The 18,090-nt window shown below is 38.6% G+C and overlaps 1 protein-coding gene and 1 long non-coding RNA gene across 9 annotated transcripts in view; one reads left to right on the plus strand and one right to left on the minus strand.

Moving 5' to 3' along the window:
* LOC128510047 (ankyrin repeat and SAM domain-containing protein 1A-like) overlaps positions 1 to 4,236 on the plus strand; it is a 64,758-nt gene extending 60,522 nt beyond the window's left edge. For 6 of the 8 annotated variants that reach the window (XM_053482000.1, XM_053482001.1, XM_053482006.1 and 3 more), the window contains one exon: positions 452 to 1,865. In XM_053482000.1, coding sequence (XP_053337975.1) covers positions 452 to 541 — 90 coding nt within the window. In that variant the 3' untranslated portion in view covers positions 542 to 1,865. Of the gene's footprint in view, positions 1 to 451; positions 1,866 to 2,713 lie in introns of those variants that run through there. The other 2 variants (XM_053482005.1, XM_053482002.1) reach the window with 2 other exon arrangements.
* LOC128510048 (uncharacterized) lies at positions 1,030 to 15,766 on the minus strand. The gene is made up of 3 exons (XR_008356095.1): positions 15,691 to 15,766; positions 1,321 to 1,455; positions 1,030 to 1,119 (listed from the first exon to the last, which is right to left on the minus strand). It is a non-coding gene; the product is annotated as an uncharacterized LOC128510048 (long non-coding RNA).
* Between the last annotated feature and the right edge of the window lie 2,324 nt (positions 15,767 to 18,090).

Consider the following 18,090-nt stretch of genomic DNA (forward strand, 5'->3'; position numbering starts at 1 on the left):
CCAGCCTCAGAAATCACCAATTAACAACCTGCACCTCATATTAGAGCCGTTATGAAGCTTTACAGAGCAGAAGTAGCAGATACATCTTAAAATCAACTGTTAAAAGGAGATATTGTGTCTATAGGATAAACGACTTCAGCGTTGTTTTACAGTGTAGAAATAAAAGGAAAAAATTAGTAACGACCATGGAGGTGAAAGTTGAGTCCAAACCTGATGGTAGAAGTTTTCTGGTCTTATTCTCATTAACATCATGTCAAAAAAGTGATGTTAATGACGGAGCCGTGGTGTAACAGTATTTAAAGCTGGGTTATTTAATGACGCTGCGGTTAGTGTAGGAACATGTTGAACGGACAAGAGTTTGTCCTATCAATCAATCAATGTGGGCGGAGCTCATAAGTAATGAATTGTTTCTCAGTTGTCTAACAGCAGTGTGTGTGTGTGTGTGTTGTAGGTGGAGTCTGCAGATGACCCTTCATGGCTTGTCGAGCCCAAAGAACCCAAACACACTGTCAGCACCAAGTACGAGACCCCCATCTACTGAACACACACACACGCTTCCCTTTCTCTGATTCCTGGGTGCCTTCACTCTGACTGCTTTCCATATAAATCGCTCTTTCTCTCTCGCTGTGCTGTACATGTAATCTGCAATATGCACACAAAAAAAAAGAAACTCCGCCCACATACACACACTTAATATATACGTTCATACAAATGCTCTGACCGGCGCTCTCTCTCTCTCTCTCTCCCTTCTCCTCTTCGGTGCTGCGCCTGTGTGAGTAGCGGGCGTCGGCCACGGTGAGGCTCTTTGGGCGGGGTCTGCTGCCCGTCTTCTTGCATCCGAACACGGAAAATGTGACTGCCAAACCAAATACAAAATAATAATCAAAGCGACAAGTCGTCACCACAGCCAAGGACGTGGATTTCTTGTTTTAACTGGAACGAACTTCTGCGACATTCTGACGATGGCGTGATTTATTATTTTTTTGTTTGTTTTTTTTAAAGAGAAAAAAAAAAAAGATTTGAGTTGTTTCTCAGACATTTCTGCTGCAAGAGTTTCATCTTTTATCCCACACTGTGACGAAACACATCGGGGCGAAGATCACGGCTCTGTCCCAAATGCTGGAAATTAAAGATTTGAAGAAAAAAAAAAAAGGGTAGTGTCCCTTTGCGAACATTACAGTATCCGTCCTCCGGCTCCAAGACTGTTTTATTAGTTTATAATGCACTGTGACTCTACTACTGAAACATTCAGTTTGGTGCGTCATGAAATAATCGATGCTTTTAAGCAGCAGAGACGTTAAATAAAAGCTTTTAGCTTACCGGATTAGACGCTGCAAGGAGTCCATGATATCCGGCATCGTCTGGTCTGGAGGTTTTACATTCACGCTCGATAGCGTTTGGGACGGAGCCTGGTTTCTCATTGTTGTAGCGTTGATCGATTGCAAGGCTCTGAACCTGCAAAACACACTTCAACATATCAGTTTTACATTATGCTGGTTTTTTTTTAACAATACATATCGTTTTTACCGAAGTGTTTGTCAGATCAGCCACATGTAGCATCTGAAAGGAGAAAAACACACACACATATACAATTAGCATTATTACTGTGATACTAAAGTAAATGGAAAAATGTTCTGCAGTAACCAGAACTCACATTTATTTGTGTGTAAAGACTCATAACAAGCATCCCAAGTATTTTGTAAAGTATCCCTTACGTTAAACATTCTAGTGCAACATGTCCTAGTAGTGTAATTACTGCTCTCTCTCTCTCACACACACATCCTGTTCACGTCATATTTAAAAAATTAGATTTTCTAAAACCACTGAACTTCTCCTCTCGACGATACTGTACAAAAAAAACAAAAGTAATGATTGCATTACATGTCAATTCTATTCAACATCTATAGTAATATTTTTAGGATCTTTTAACAGCGGTACCTCGGCATACGAACGCACTCTGTTAGAATTTTCACCTGAAGAACAGAAATTTGCCTCGGCATGTGAAGCGTTTTCAGCATACAAGTGAATGAACGCAAAGTTGTACGTATGTCCGGGAAAACTTGTTCGCGTTTTTATAAAAGATTTAGTGAAGACGCAGCACCATGTGTCCCATGAATGTCATCAAGGACGGTAGGTAGAAGAAAAGGGATATCATAAATTAAGGTTAAGTGAGGTTTAATGTCTTTTTATTTCATATTTTACTTCATTAACACGTCTTTTCTAAATCTTTTGGTTATCTTTGTATGTAAAAAAATATGATTATAGTGTTTAAAGTTGGTAATATTTTCGGGTGGCTGGAACGGATTAACTGAATTGACATTATTTCTTATGGGCCAATTCGCCTCCCAAACGGATTAAAGTCGTACATCGAGGTACCGCTGTGTATTTAGGTTTGTAACGAGTTTGGTTTCTGAACAGGTGTCGTGTTCAATCGCCGTCGCATCACATCAGCCAATCGTTTTACATAAACTGTCAGCGCTTTATTCATTTCTTTATTAATTAATGAATTAATACCTAGACCTTTCTTATGAACTGGGACTCGTTTATCGTTACCGTGGCAACAAAGCAAATCATTTCCTGCCTTAGCGCTTTGCAAGATGCTTTCCATCTTCCTTTCAATGTGAGCAAAGCAGATAGTTGTCCGTAATTATTTAAATGATGTATGTGTATCTAACCTGTGTGTGTGTGTGTGTGTGTGTGTGTCTTCCCATAGCTGAACATGACGCCAAACCACACAGGAGCGGTAGCACAACTCTGTTCACCTTGCACATTACCACACTGGTCTTTCTTCTTCTGTGTGTGTGTGTAAAAAAACAGGCACTACATTCATCATGTTTTTTTTGTTATCCTTCCATCCATCAGCCAACAGCATTATTACAGATCAGTGTACAGTATCTCACTCTCGCATACACACACACACACACACACAGTGAACTTCATGTCCTTCTGCTACACTGGATACTTGTCACTGTTGTGTTTTTTTTTTTGTTTTTTTTTATTCCTGGAAATCATGTGACTTTAAAAGATTTAACTTAACATTAAATATTAATTCCTGTGCACTCAGAGTGCACTACACCGCCCCAGGGCGCCGTTTGGAAACGAACCTGCTGTCGTGACACTATACATTACTTTAAGTGTCGTGTCGTAGAAGCGAGGAACCCCCAGAGATACTGACTCGACTCCTAGGGCTCTTAACCCAGCGCACTCTGACTGCGTTTGCCTGCGTGGGCGGAGGGAACTTTAAACGGTACAAGGTTTTTAAATCCGAAGAATTCCCGTTCCTCAAGCCCCGCCCACAATTCGAGAAGCCGCCACGAGAGCAGGAAGAGGTTTCTAAAGACGCAGCATAAGATGACATCACAAATACGTTAGAAAACTTTCATGTGTAAGAACTTATAGGGAAAAATAAAAACTTCCGCAGAGCAGATTTTACTCCCCCTAGAGTCGGTACTTTTCCCCATATTAAAGTTTTTTTTTTTTTTATATGTTTAATAATTAACGGTACTTTTAATTACTTTATTATTATTTTTATTATAAAGTGACACTAAGATCTGCGTGTGTGTGTGTAGAATTCAGATGTTTTATTCTATTTTTTTAAAACAACTCGTAAGTAGCAAGGCTCGCTAAACAAGTTGAAGAAAGAAAAAAAACACGCTGTGTGTCTGTGTATGGACGATGCTGGATCTAGAACTGTGCGGTACGTCACACATCTAGTCTTAGTTTACAGAAAAAAAACAATTTCTAAAGTTATTTTAGACTTTGGACTCTGAGGGTGTTGGTACGGTGCTGCACACAGCCAGGGCGGCGCTGAAGCTAATGACGCTAACGTCAGCGCTCCCCCCCTTTTTTTTTTTGCGCAAGTATTTTTAATGATTCAGAGCATTTGTTTTTCTGTTAAAGATGTGAACAATAATAGACTGTAAAGTAATCAGTGTGTATTTTGATACTTGAATATGATTCTGCTTTTATAGCTGCCTCTCTCTCCCTGTGTGTATATGTATGTATGTAAGGGTTATTTTTTTTTTTTTCCTTAATTCTGCTCGTATTGTTTTTTTTTAAGCTCAGTGTATCAGGATGTGTGTGCGCGTGAGAGATCGGACAGAGTGAATTCTCACTACAGCATGAAAAAGAGCGAGTGTAAATAATCTCGGGCTTCCAGGCTTTCTTTTTATTATTGACTATTAATATTATTTTTCATAATCTGTACATCTAATAAATAAATGAAATCTTCATTTACTCAAACATTGCAGATTTTTGAACTTGTGTTAGAGTGATTTTTTTTCTTCCCCTTTAAACTGTTTTACTATAAATATGGAAACCTTTTTGCATTTAAACAATCACATCATCGTGTCCTCTCTGGTTTTACGTCCAAAATTATAGCAAGTTGAAGTATTTCATCTTACGATTTTTTATATATAGGTGCTGCTGACTTAAAGATTTGAGCGGAAAAGAAAATGCACAGTCCACGTTTTGTGGATATAATACCATAAGTCTGGTAATTTGATGAATGTTTCCTTTTTTCCCCCTTAAACTTTTCCCCCGTTTATCAGTTTCTCAAAAAGTTAGGTTGCCATTATATTTGCAGTGGCCGAGAAGTGCCAAACAAAAATGAAAAAACTAAAATCTGGAAACACAACGACAAATCCGGAAACAAAATACCAAATCGGCTCTTATGGCATTCCTGACCTTGTTTAAACTAGAATGATTTTGTGCCTGCGTTTTAGAAACCGAAAATTTATATTTATCCCATGATACACTATTAGCATCTCCAAAAATCACAGCCTATAAATGTCCGTCCTTAAAGTAATGTTGAATAACCTTTTTTTTTTTCCTTGCTTGCTAATTGATATTAGTTATTTTCTTAGTTTTACAGAACAAAAAAAAAATAGTTTAAAGTAAACACTTATACCAGAAATATAGAGTAAACTTTCTACTTCCAGTGTACTGTATCTTGAGTGACAGATGTCCAGATCGAACAGCGATAGGAATTTAATTCGTAAACTGCATCTACCTCGTTTTTGTGTACAATATAACTGCAAAATTCCTTGCACAGGGTTTTAGGATGGAGCCGCGGAACCCAGGCAAGTGCCGATAAAACTAGTGAAGGCAGGAGGGCTATTGAGTAGGACGATTTTCTTACACACACACTCCTCTCTGACGGGGTCTTTGTGAGGATTTTGCGAAAATGAGACACCGCTATGTTGTTAAACAGATCCATCTCCCGCACTGCTACAGCCCTTTTAACTTCACTACACAAAATAAAAAAAATGCTATACACGCGTTCGTGCGCGCACACAGGCACAATGCTACCAAAAATATAAATAAAAAATACACTTACGGATGTTGACCATACGAGTGCCGTACACGCACTGAGACAGAGCAGGGGAGACGAACACCCACAATCCCACAGCGTGAGATAAAAACGGTTCAGTTGTGATCACGTAAGGCTCGGCGGACAAAGCTTATGTGTACTACTCGTATATTAAGACCTTGCTCGTTTAACAAGTTCAAATTTATTTTAAAATGTTTGCTTGTCTTGCAAAACACCCGCAGACCAAGATTACACTATACATGTTTCATATACGTTTTTAGGATACAAGTACTTCTGCCAGTTCATCATATTATTCCCCCCTCATGGGAAACAGGCCTAGACTCCGAGACTGAAGCAGATACATGCCCACCTGAAAGCCCACACTGATACTGATGAGTATGCAGACTGCAACTACAATCTTTTTGTACATGTCCTTTCCAGCTTACCAAAGTATACCTCGAGCATTTCTCCATGGATCCGAAGCCTCTATAAGAATCACTGAAAACAGGGACAATAGATTCCATTAAAATAGTCAGTAAATGAAAGCAGCTCAGAGGGATCTTGTGGTCGTACTGGAAAAATTCTATTAATGACACATAAGAAACAGGAGACAGAGTTACAGAGGAGTCACAGCCCAGGACGTCTTTAGATAAAGACAATACAGGGGCAGAAAATGAAAACAGCGATGACAAACCTTAGGAATATCAGTAAGTCTGCAAAAAAAAATCAAGACTGGTAAAGTTTACATTGAAAACCCTTACTGTTTGTACTGTCCCATGGACTGCCATAAAATGGCAAGGCACTTGAGAAAAAAAAAACTGATTGAACTGCAGTTAATATTAACCGTGTTTTTCTTTGAAATCAAAAGGAATGAAAATGGCATTTTCACCTTTTAAGAAACTAGGAAAACCATGCTGACAATAACGAGGTCGTAAAAACTGGTAAAAGAGCACTAATCCCAAGTCAACAAGCTGCAAAACCAGTAAAAGCAAGTGACCACATGCACTGCAGGAACTCTCAGGCTCTGCTTACTTTCACAAACATGTAGAACACAACAACCAGGCAAAATTCCGATCCAACCTCTCTCTGTGTATACACACACTGTCCGAGATGGTGTCAGCAAAAAAGGTAGTGAATGCACCAAAATAAAGTCACAAACATCATCAAAGAGGGGGAAAAAACAAACATTTTGAGACATGGACATTTTTATGCCAAACAAGGGCATGACGAGACGAACCGCGAGTACATTCAACCAAAAAAATAAATAAATGAGAAATGGGGAGACTAATTCAGCAAGCAGAAAAAAGCAACGCTTTTAAAGACTTCTTTGTACCTTTCAACTTTGTGACTGAAGCAGTAAAGGATGTTGCTGGCTTTGAAAATGTACAAAAAGCCATCATTGACTCGGAAACTCAACTCGAACCCAGAGTCTTTGAGAAAAAACGTGGGATGTGTGTAGAGCACAATGTGCTACAAACCCTAAAAGAAGGTCAATTGAATAAGGCCTCATGTCCAATCGTTTACTGAGGGAGGATGTTCAAAACATGCAGGGTCACCTAAAGTGACTGAGAGGTCATCATGTTCAATCGCAGAAGAGAGAATGAGGAATCAGAAGTGCTGCTTAGCACATTCACCCTCAAACTCTTCGAGCATCCAGTCAGAGTTGGCTGTAGGATTTTTTTCTATATCCTGTATCCAGAAGAATGTACATCCAAATGGCTCGTTTGTTAGAACAGTTTTGTGCCACATCTGTGTCTAAAATATCTGTTCCCATTCAGTGTCAGTGAGGTTCTGTAACGCCACCTGCTGGGGTGGTGGGTACTGCACTTTGAATAACCACAGGGTGAATTCAATTCAATTGAACGTATATTGTAAATTGTGAAAAAACTGGAATGTTTCAGCTCTTCAGTTATGTTTTGTGGCAAAAGTGAAGAACAGAAGTCATGAATGTTGGGTCAAATCTGGTCTCTAAGATAAGCATCAACCCAATATGAGAATTAAATTAATTATGCACTGGATACAGCCACTGGATGCAGTGCCGGTCCCAAGCCCGGATAAAATGGGAGGGTTGCGTCAGGAAGGGTATCCGGCGTAAAACCTGTGCCAAGTTGTAGTGCTGACTGGATATTCCGCTGTGGCGACCCCTTGCCGGGAGCAGCCGAAAGACTAACAACAACAACAAATGGCTAATGAGAAATTATATTACCCCAATCAAAATAACTTTCCGGTCCCCTGACATTCTACATACTTTTAAAAGTACTGGAAAATTATTGTTCAGACTAAAATACACTCGTGTTAAATTGGCACACACCTATACATTGGGCAATCTCCCAACCACGACATGAACTTTTGCCCAGTATAGCGTCTTCCCCACAGGAACAGCACTGGTGAGGAGAGAGACACCAGGACACTGGCAGTGGGGAGGGATTAGAGAAAAAGGCGTCAGAAGCTGAAGACAACATGGAACATAATCCAAACCAAGAAATGAGTGCTGGAGAGGAATCCAGTGATAAAGATGATGGTTATGCTTCAAGTCAAAGAATGGGAACTTACCCTGGTCTTCATACCTGGAAATTAAGGTGGGCTTTCAGCTGAATACTTACCAGATACTTGTGTCCTACTGTACAGAGAAAAGGAAAAACGTGCTCCTGATGACGACAGGGATGACGCTCTGAGCTGTGAGCACCAAGGGGGACAAGAAACCCAATGCCATCCTGGATTCCACCAGAAACAAAGCCCGTGTGTACAGTGCGCGTGTACTGTTTCTTATAACACACATGTGCACGCGTGTAAAGCAAAACAAAGTCTCAGAGGTTGAAGATCCATTTTCTCCCTCTCTGTTTCAGCCTTGTGTGTGCACGGAAACGGAAACATCTGTCGGGATTTATTTTTACCTTTTTATTTTTTTAAAGGTAAAGTGCGGGCTAATTGGTTTCATTTTAACTTTATATTTTGTATTAATTATTTTTATGTAGGCCTATTTATTTTTTGGGCTGTGGAACAAATAATTTGAGTTTCCATTTTTTTAATGGGAAAATTTGCTTTGATTTATGAGTGTTTGAGAACACAAGCCCGCTTCCGGGAAGGAATTATGCTTGTAATCCAAGGTTCCACTGTACTCTTGTCAGAGGAAGACAGCACGTTGGCCCATGGTGTTTTACATCATCTTAGATGTGCCAGTTTACAATGTACTTGTGTGGATGGATGGAAGCGGGGAAAATGTTTTAAGAGAAGACTAATCCTAGAGGAGCTGGGGAAAGCCATGCCATATTAAACAACGGCAACACCTTCCAGCGCCAGCCTCTGCAGAATTGGTCAGAGAGATACAAGGGTGAAAAGCAAAATCACTTGCTGCAAGAGAGAGAAAGGTAACCAAAGAAAGAGTTGCAGTCTATGTGCACCAAGAGATGTGGAAACAAGCATAATGTGCCATATATGCAATGCAGATATTGTCCAACATGCAGCAATATTGTCCAACATGTGCATGAGAGGGGAAGAGAAAAAAAAGTTTAGAAGCCTAATGTCATCAGTTTTTTTTTGTTATCAGGCAAAACACGTCTACTAGACTGATGAATATCCAAATGTTATTATTGTTCTTAGTTGTTCTTGTCAAGTATAGTTTTGGGATCATTTCCTTTGTACACAAATGATACACAAATGATACTATGATTCATTAGATTTTTTTCTTATAATCAAAATAATCCAAAAATTAATAGTTTTTTTTAAATCAAATGCTAGATGTTTAATCTTAGATCAATAAGGTATACACGCCACAAAAATTGTTCAACACCTCTTTTCTTGTGAACAAAAGTTTACACAAGAAAAAAACAAATCTACTAAAGTAGTGACAAATGTAATATAACACTTTTTATTATAAGCCTTAATGGAACGATCTTTTTTGACTGGAAAAAACTAAACTGTTTGTCATGAAATAAAAATATTGAGCGAGGTACGTTTGGACATCTTTCTTCCCTAAATAAATGAAATTTTTTTTTTCATAGACCCGATTAAAACCCAGATTGTGCCGCGTCTAAGCACGTGTTTATTTTGAGGGTCTACGTGGTGCCTTCTCCGTCCCTAGGGGTACTGTTTGCTCACCTAACCCAAAGCAGTAGCGATATTCACACTTTTGCTGATATTTATGATGAGTGAGGACATGAGGATCTAAGAAAGACCTTGCATTTACCAGACTGATTTTTTTTTCTGTAACTATAGTGGTGTTCAGTAATGAAAGCATAAAAAGGATCCTGGATCTCTCCTTCGCTTTGTATGTACAGTAAAGCATTTAAACACTAAAGGACAAACCAAAGGACTTGTCTTTAAACTCTATTCTGCTCTGATCTTATGCGTCATACAGACCCATTCCCATCAAACAAATATAGGGCAAAGATCTCTCACCGTGTCTTAACACAGTGGACCAGACATTGGTTGGCCCTCCATCCTGGAGGCATCAAAAAACCATTTTACACTCCTATAATTTTTGAAAATTTATACACACACTGTTGGCAAAAGTATTCACTCACCTTCCTCCACATGCTTGAGTAGCATCCAATTCTTAATCCATAAGGTTTAATATGATGTTGGCCCCGGCCCCTTTGTAGCTATGAAGTAATCCTCTGGGACGGCTTTCCACAAGTGTGTTTATGGGAATTTATAACCGTTGTCCCAGAATTTGATTTGCAAGGTCAGACAGTGATGTTGGACGTCAAGCCCTGGCTTGCAGTCTACACTCTAATTCATACCAATCAGGTTGAGGTCAGAACTCTGAAGGCCGGTCAAAGTCCACACCAAACTCGCTCATCCATGTTTTTACAGACCTTGCTTTGTGCACTGGACGCAGTCATGTTGGAATGGTGTGGGGTTGTTTTTCAGGGAGTTGTGCTCGACAAATTACTTTTAGCTAAAGGAACTCTTCATGCTTTGGAGAATTTCAGGCTCCCAAATTTGTGGGAACAGTCCCTTCCTGTTCCAACATGACTGCGCACCAGAATCGGCCCAAGCTAAGACATCAAATTAAACGGGTTTCTCCTTTCAGGGCTTACACCATGATTAGTCACCCAATATTGAAATCCCAAACACAGCGAAGTAAGTAGTCACTCAGTTTTACTGGCTTGTACTAAAGATATTCAAGTTATGAGTCACGTTAGGCAATGCATCTCTATACTATATCAATCATCTGGGCAATATCTGTAAATATTATTACCGACGATTTATACATTAAAATGCTCCTTTACATCAGCAGGGTTCAATCCGACTCTCAGTAACGCTTCGTTCTCGAAGTGGCATAGTGTGTTTTAGAGAGACAAGAATAAGCCATGATGTAGGAACAGGAACCTCTGTCCCTTGGATTTTGAACGGCTGATAATACGAGTATCTATATGCTGTAGGAGAGTGGGACAACATGGGACAGGATCTTCAGGGAAGATATCCCTGGCCACACAAGCCAAGCCAAATACTTGGTACCTGATTATAATCAGACAAAAGGGGGGCTAAGAACAGTACATTACTGGGTATAAAATATATAAATCAAGTAAATGTTGAGGAGGTATAAAATCAGCTATGGAATGTTTTTACTTACAACATGCATGTTAGTGACATATTGCTAGTAACTCAAAGACATACACACGCACACATTTGTTAGTTGCTTGAACCTATAAATCTACCCTAATGTAGAGTATCAGTCAATTGTTTGGTCACACCGTCTCATACAGTGTTTTTTTTATTTTAATTGTTTTCAACATTGTACTTTAATACAGTAAGTCTCCGACTTACTAACATTCGAGTTCCGAATTTCTGCAGATAGAAACAAACCACGGGAAAGGAATTGGCAAAATGGGACAAAATGGCGTCCAGGATTCTCCTCGCGGTCACATGATTGTGAAAAGTGTGAAAAAAGGGGAGAGATTTAGTCAAGTGGATTTGTATGCTTTACATTGTATATTTATGTAAGGCAGATAAAACTTACTTTGTCGGACTTCAGAACAAATCCGACTTACAAACGTGCTCCCGGAACGGAACTCATTTGTAGGTCGGGGACTTATCGTACTAAAGACATAATGACAAAACATAGAAATAATGCGAGTAAACGCTAAATAACCCAGAATGGGTTCTATATTTTTTATTAAAGTAGCCACATTTTCCTTTGATGAGAGCTTTGCATACACTATGCATTCCCTTAGTCACCCGAAATGGTTTTCCAACGATCTTAAAAAGGGTTCCCAGAGCTGTCGAGTACTTGTTTTTCCTTCACTCCCCAGTCCAACTCATCCCAATTGGATTTAAATCTGGTCATCTGATGTAGCACTTTAATCACACTTGTTCTTGGACAAACAGCTCTTACACGACCTAGAAATGTGTTTGGGGTCATGTTTCAGTTGGAGAACAAAAGATTGTCCCACTAAAGGCAAACCATACAAGATGGCATGTCGTTGCAAAACATAGTGGTAGCCATGCTGGCTAATGTAATGTGTCTTTAACAAAAAAAAAAAAAAACACTGAAGATGAGGTTTCTAAACTTTTGACTAATAGTGTAGAGACACCATGAAGACACACAGAAAAAAAGCCAACTACTTTAAAAAAAGAAAAGAAAAGAAAATGCTGCTTGGGAGATCGTAAACTTAAAAGCTTTTCTTACCACATCCTTCTCTGGACATGTGCCCATGGATTGGTTGTGATCAATGTCTCCATTAAGGCATCAACGTCCAAAAATCTCTCCATGAACATACATCAGAGAAAGGCTTGTCAGACTGTATTCTCATTAAATGCAACCCTGTCCTCTGATGGCACAGAATGAAAAAAGCTCTCTCCAGTGTAGCAACTAAAAGAGAGGCACAAGTTTTTTTTTTGTTTTTTTTTTACGTTTTAAAAAGTTGCTTGTTTGTGGATAAAGACAAACCTATCTATGGCTATGCCAGTTAGAGCTGTGGGCAAAAGTCATCCAAGACATCTCCCAGCGTTTTTTCAGCTAAAGTCCAGTAGACCTCTGTTAGTGCAAAGGAAGATTTTTGGTTAATATACTTTTTTTTGTTGCCCCTTTTTGGCTGCTTTAACTCTAAACTGAAACACTCAATGTACCGAAATCATATGCCATATCTGTCAAAATAACCATTATGGTAGAACCAAAACTGCACAGAAGCAACTGCACATGATAGCTTTGATACTTACTTTGAAAGTAAGCAGAAATATTACATTTTGGGGAACATTTTTTTTTTTCCTCAAATGTACTCTTAAAAAAAAAAAAAACCTTACAAGTGCATGCACCCTTAAAACACACACACACACACACTATAGCCAGCATCAACTTTTCCAGCAACCCGTGCTACCTCAGGTGTTCTGTAGGATTGGACGAGACAGGGTAACCATCATTGCCCACCCTGTACTTTTTTGGGGTTGCTCTGACCCCAACATCTAGCCATCACAATTTAGCTCTTGCCAAAGTTGCTTAGATTCAAAAGCTAGCTCGTTTTCCTGACTCCTGACACATGAGCTGTTTAATATATCCCACCCCTTGATAGATTCCACTGTAAAATGATAAAGGGCTTTTTGAATTGGGAGGTTTTTATGCTGGATTTAAAAGGAGACGGGCTGTGGAGAACGCAAGTATTCTGAAACGGGAATTACAAAAAAAATTCAATTAAATTTGTTACAAAAAAAAAAGGTAACACTACCATGTCCTGTAAAATATAGCTCAACACACGTATTATTAAACGTCACTGTAGAAACGATTTACCAATGCATTGGTCTGGTCATCAGCATCAATGGTTTATTTAAAACATATCCATGATTACTGGAGAGAGGACCATATCTACTGTCTGGTAACATTCATGACAGGAGATTCTCCGAGAACTATTTCCTGGAATGTTCATGCAAGTTACCCAAAGAACTTTGTTACAAGGAACTCCAGACCGTGACAACCTGTTGGATACCAGACCACTTCTTAAAAAGGTTTACTGCCTGCTAAGTTCATTACTGTACCATCCAAAAGGGGAGACTGCGGTAGATGAGACGATAGTGGCAACAAAAGCAAAAAAACTTTGAGGACAAGCCTACAAAATGGGGATTCAAGCTTTCAGTTACCCATCTCCCTACTTCTACTCCGTACAGAAATTATTTGTGCATTTATTGGGAAAACAGAGGATTCGAGCAGAAATAGAAAGCATTGTGGCAGTCATAAATCATTACCTGGGAACTGAATACATCGTGCAGACAAATCCTTTGCCTTTCACAGGATTTGCAATGGCACACCTTGAAACTTGCAGGACACAGAGCCTATGGTGTATACTGTCAAGTAGATTTGTTGTACTATTGCACTTTTACATGACATTTTATTGGTACTGGACACTTAATCGTACAGCAGACGTAAGCAGAAGTGCTCTGGTAGATGGCTGCATTGAGTTTGGGATTCATAAAACTCGATGAACCAACACCAGCAAATGACATGGCACCCCAAATCCTCACTGACTGTGCAAACTTCATAACTGAATTCTGTGCCTCTACCCTCTTCCTCCAGACTCGGACTTGATTTTAATGAAATGCAAAATAAAATTATCTAAAAATTGAATTTTGCATGAATGAGCAATAATCCAGCTCTTTTTCTCTTTCGCCTAAGTAACGTGCTTCTGGCATCCTGTGGATCTCCGTTTGTGGCGGCTCTAGATTCACTGACTACAGCCATACTCCACTTAATTTAAAGGTCTTCAAGTTCTTGGATCGGCCGTGCTTGACAATATTCTCATGGTTGTGGTGATCCATGCTGCTTGGGCACCTTTTCCTACATTTTTCTCTTCCAGTCAACTTTCCATGAACATGCTTCAGTATAGCACCTTCTGTGGCTTACAGTACCTTCCTTGTGGAGGGGGAAGATAGTTGCCTTCTGGGTAATTGTAAAGTCAGTAGTCCTCCAAGTTAAGTTAATTGAATTGATATGGAATATTACAATATTTGGACATGCTGGATTTTTTATTTTCATGAGCTGTAAGCTGTAATTTTCAAATATTTTTGACGTAATAAATCTAAGATGATTTTCACAATATTAAAATTTTTCGAAATGCACTATAATACAGTTGTGCCAAAGTATTATTAAGAAAATTATAAATTGCATCTTAAAAAGTCAAAAGTTTTGTCCTCTGGCTGTCTTATTATGAAACTCAATCCATATTTTCGTAAAGCTGCTGTAAGCATGTGTTTCTTAAATTAGTGTATGCAATTGATGGAAACTTCGAAGCACTTTTATAAGTCACTCTGGATAAGAGCGTCTGCCAAACGCCTAAATGTTAATTGAATTCACAAAGCCAACAGACTGTTTTGCTTTCAGTTTGTGCTTTTACAGGACATCGATCTTGGATATGTTCCGAGATTGAGTCAGGGCGGGTACAGGTCCAACATCAAAAGCAAGCTTAACAACTGCATTTACTAGAAAGCTTCATCGATTCCTAACATAGAATATCGCATCACACAAAATGTGTCAAAGTTTATTCATGCTCAGTAACTCAGCAAAAAAATCACCAGACACAGTCCATGTTAAAGTGAATTAAGCTCTAGTATGAACCGGAGATAACCTTGAGACAATGTGAAGATTACATCAGAATACACTGCTAGATTCCAACAGCATTGACAGTGTGGTGTTTAATGAGTTTTGTATACTGTAGTAAAGTATTCCATACACGCACATGCTTGCTTATTCACAGCATTAAGGACGTTGTTGAACAGTTGAGGCAAATGAGTGACAACACTGATTCTAGTGACTGCATAACGGCAAACATTGCTAAAGTTGAAGATTAAATTAAGGAAGATTTGCTCGTAACTCTGAAGCATCTTGCGCTGCTATCTGAAATTTTGTTTAACAGTCGGCCATTTTTGAGCAATTATCCGCCACTTTGTGCAAGTAGCAGCAAAATATATTCATATACGTGCTATGCACAATCAAACAAGCATACAAAAATATACACAAATGTGACAACTTTGACTTGTGACTTAATGCTTTAAAAATAAATGTCATAAAAACACAAAAATTGATGACATGCCAGCTTTAAGCTTATTCTAAAAAAAAAATTAATTAATTAATTAATTTGGGGTTGTGCTAATCCGCTCTGTATCACTTCACCTATTAGCATCTTAGCTGGAAAGCTAACTGATTTTAGTGGGAAAATGGGGTAGAAAAACAAGCTGTAATCGCCTTAATTGTAAGGCAATTAACTTTGAAATAATAAGTTAAGATAAGTTAAGATAGTTAAATTTAATTAATTTGGGGGAAACATTTAATAATTAACTGGAAGTTAGCTTCTGGCTAGTTGTCTGTGTAGTTAAAACTGAAAAAATATTTTTAATATATTTAACATATAGTGGTCATGTAAACTTCATTCAGAGTTCTTTTGACTTACCAGTAAGGATATGGGTGATCTTTTCTTGATACATAACCACTAATTAAAGTCAATAAAATCAGAAAAACTACAACATATAGCCTCAGCACCTGCACAGGTGGCATGAGAGAAATAAGAATGGCTGCCAGTGGGTCACATGACTGCTAAATCCAATTTCATTGGTTAATATTTAGGCCTCCCTGTTTAATGAAGAGAATAAACAAATTAATATATCAATTAGCTAAAACTAAGCACATTTTGTCATGATAATTTGAGGCAACATTGTGCCATCATTTAAAATTAAAATGATAATTGTTTTAGGTAAAATTCTAAAATTGTTTAGATAAAAACTTCTGAACTGTCCAGTTTTGCTGAGTCTATGATTGTGATAGTGATTCCTGGTCTTTGGGCCAACAGTTTCATTTGAATGACTTGCTAATTGCCACTAGAGGGCAGTGCTTTATATCATTTGTACACCACTGTCTGTTGAGTTTGCTGTAAAAGTGTTGCAAAGGATTGCACAGGGTTTGTACAGTACAGAGTCTGCATGGGATGGTCACAGTACATGAAGTAAAAGCGTCTAAGATGTACTCGTATGACCTTCTGGAAAAGTTTTTTAGACATCCAGACGAGGAATTTAAAACTATGAACAAATGCCGCAAATTAGATCAAATGAAACAATGTAGCCAGAAATCTAAATCAACCCTGATAGTACTTTGATTATGATGATCGTTGTAGAAGGTTGCTCAGTGTATTAAATGCACAAGTGGCAATAATTATTGAATATCGTACAAAATGTTTCATCTTATTACACTCAACTGGAAAGAGAGAATATAGAATAGTTTATGTTTACATTAGGTTGTATTTCTTTCGTCGTCAGCCAAATACACTCCCTGTTCAGTAGTGGAAGAGTGATGAGAAAAGGAAAATGTTTTAAAACATTTTAAAAACGTATTAAAACGAGCTTATTAGTAGCTTATTTTAAAGTAGATTATTAAAAGCACATAACTGTTCATAACATCACTTTTACTCAACGTTTTGATTTCATTTATGGTGCAGGTTGAACCTCAGGCAGATATCTAAGTAGTGCAAAAGTTTCATTAAGTTCTGTCCAGACAGTTTTGTGTGATGCTGTGACAAAATCTGGCTGGACAGACATACAGACAGACAGACGTACGGAAAGATAAATTTTCGGAGACTAGTTTTGGGGACGACAATGCATGGATCTTTAAGATATCCCTGAAAAAGCGAGTTCTGACCAATGTACACACATTTTTCTTTTATTTATGTAGATATAACGTGTATACTGCCATTGCTTATTAGTTGCATGAAGTCTGTAGCTGTAGCACCAATGATCCTTACACGGCTTTTACAGATCTGAATATATGAAACCAATCTCTAACAGAAAACTCTGTATAATATCTCACCCTGTCCATACATTTTTTATCGACAAGGTTCAGAAATAAACATTTATTACTTTAATGTAACTAAAACCTGCAATAGATACACATATGGCTGCCTGTAAAAGCCTGCCAAAAATCATTAAGGCTGAAATCTGGCACTGGGCTCTCTTTGGTGAGCGCTGTGATGTCACCTTTGGTTCTTTCAAAGCTAGAATAGGTCATCAAATGTCGTCATTCATATTCTAAACATGAAAAACAAAACGTTTAGTGGAACACCTTGTTCTACTTTCGTGATCACACGGTGGATCAAATGAACTGGGTAATAGCAGCAATTTTTTCCGGGTTTTAAATTGCTGAGGCCTTAAAGTCTGGGAAATTTAGTGGTTAATGGTCAAGTTGACAGCTACCTCTGAGATGTGGTCACTAGTATGAAATAGTTTGATGTAGTTGCTGCTCAGTGGGCTGTAGTTTCAGTCATGTGGTATCGCACCAGTCCTTCATTAGTGCGCTCCTTGGGATTCTCTCAAGGTGCAAGTGAGCTGGCAGAGCCACATCAAGGCCACTGATTTGGTTGGCTCAGGGATGACTTAGAACTTCCAGCCAGGACAAAAATGTTCATTGTGTAGAGTTTGCACCAATGCATCTTAGTAATCAGGGTCTACTGATCTAATGAATTAAAATTCCTTCACGGCTGCTGAGATTGGCTCAACATGTAAAGCACACTGACTTATAACACCACCGTGTCATTGAGAAGAGGATGAGTTTTTTTTTTTTTATCTGATTTTATCTTAAGGTCTCTTCCTTATGTCTTCTCAGGGAGTTTTCCTCTTGCCACAAGTCATTTGGGATCTAAATTAGCCCTGTGTAAGTTAGCCCTGTTTACAAGAACGTACTTTATTCATATTATTATTATTTATTTAATAGTCCCCTTGCACAGCAATACAGTGTTCCTGCCAATTCTGTCAAAATGGTGATCTTTGAGCTGGATCTACATCTTCGGGAAGAGGGCACCTAGTCC

Source organism: Clarias gariepinus, chromosome 22, assembly GCF_024256425.1.
Source record: "Clarias gariepinus isolate MV-2021 ecotype Netherlands chromosome 22, CGAR_prim_01v2, whole genome shotgun sequence".
NCBI classification, from domain to species: Eukaryota; Metazoa; Chordata; class Actinopteri; order Siluriformes; family Clariidae; genus Clarias; species Clarias gariepinus.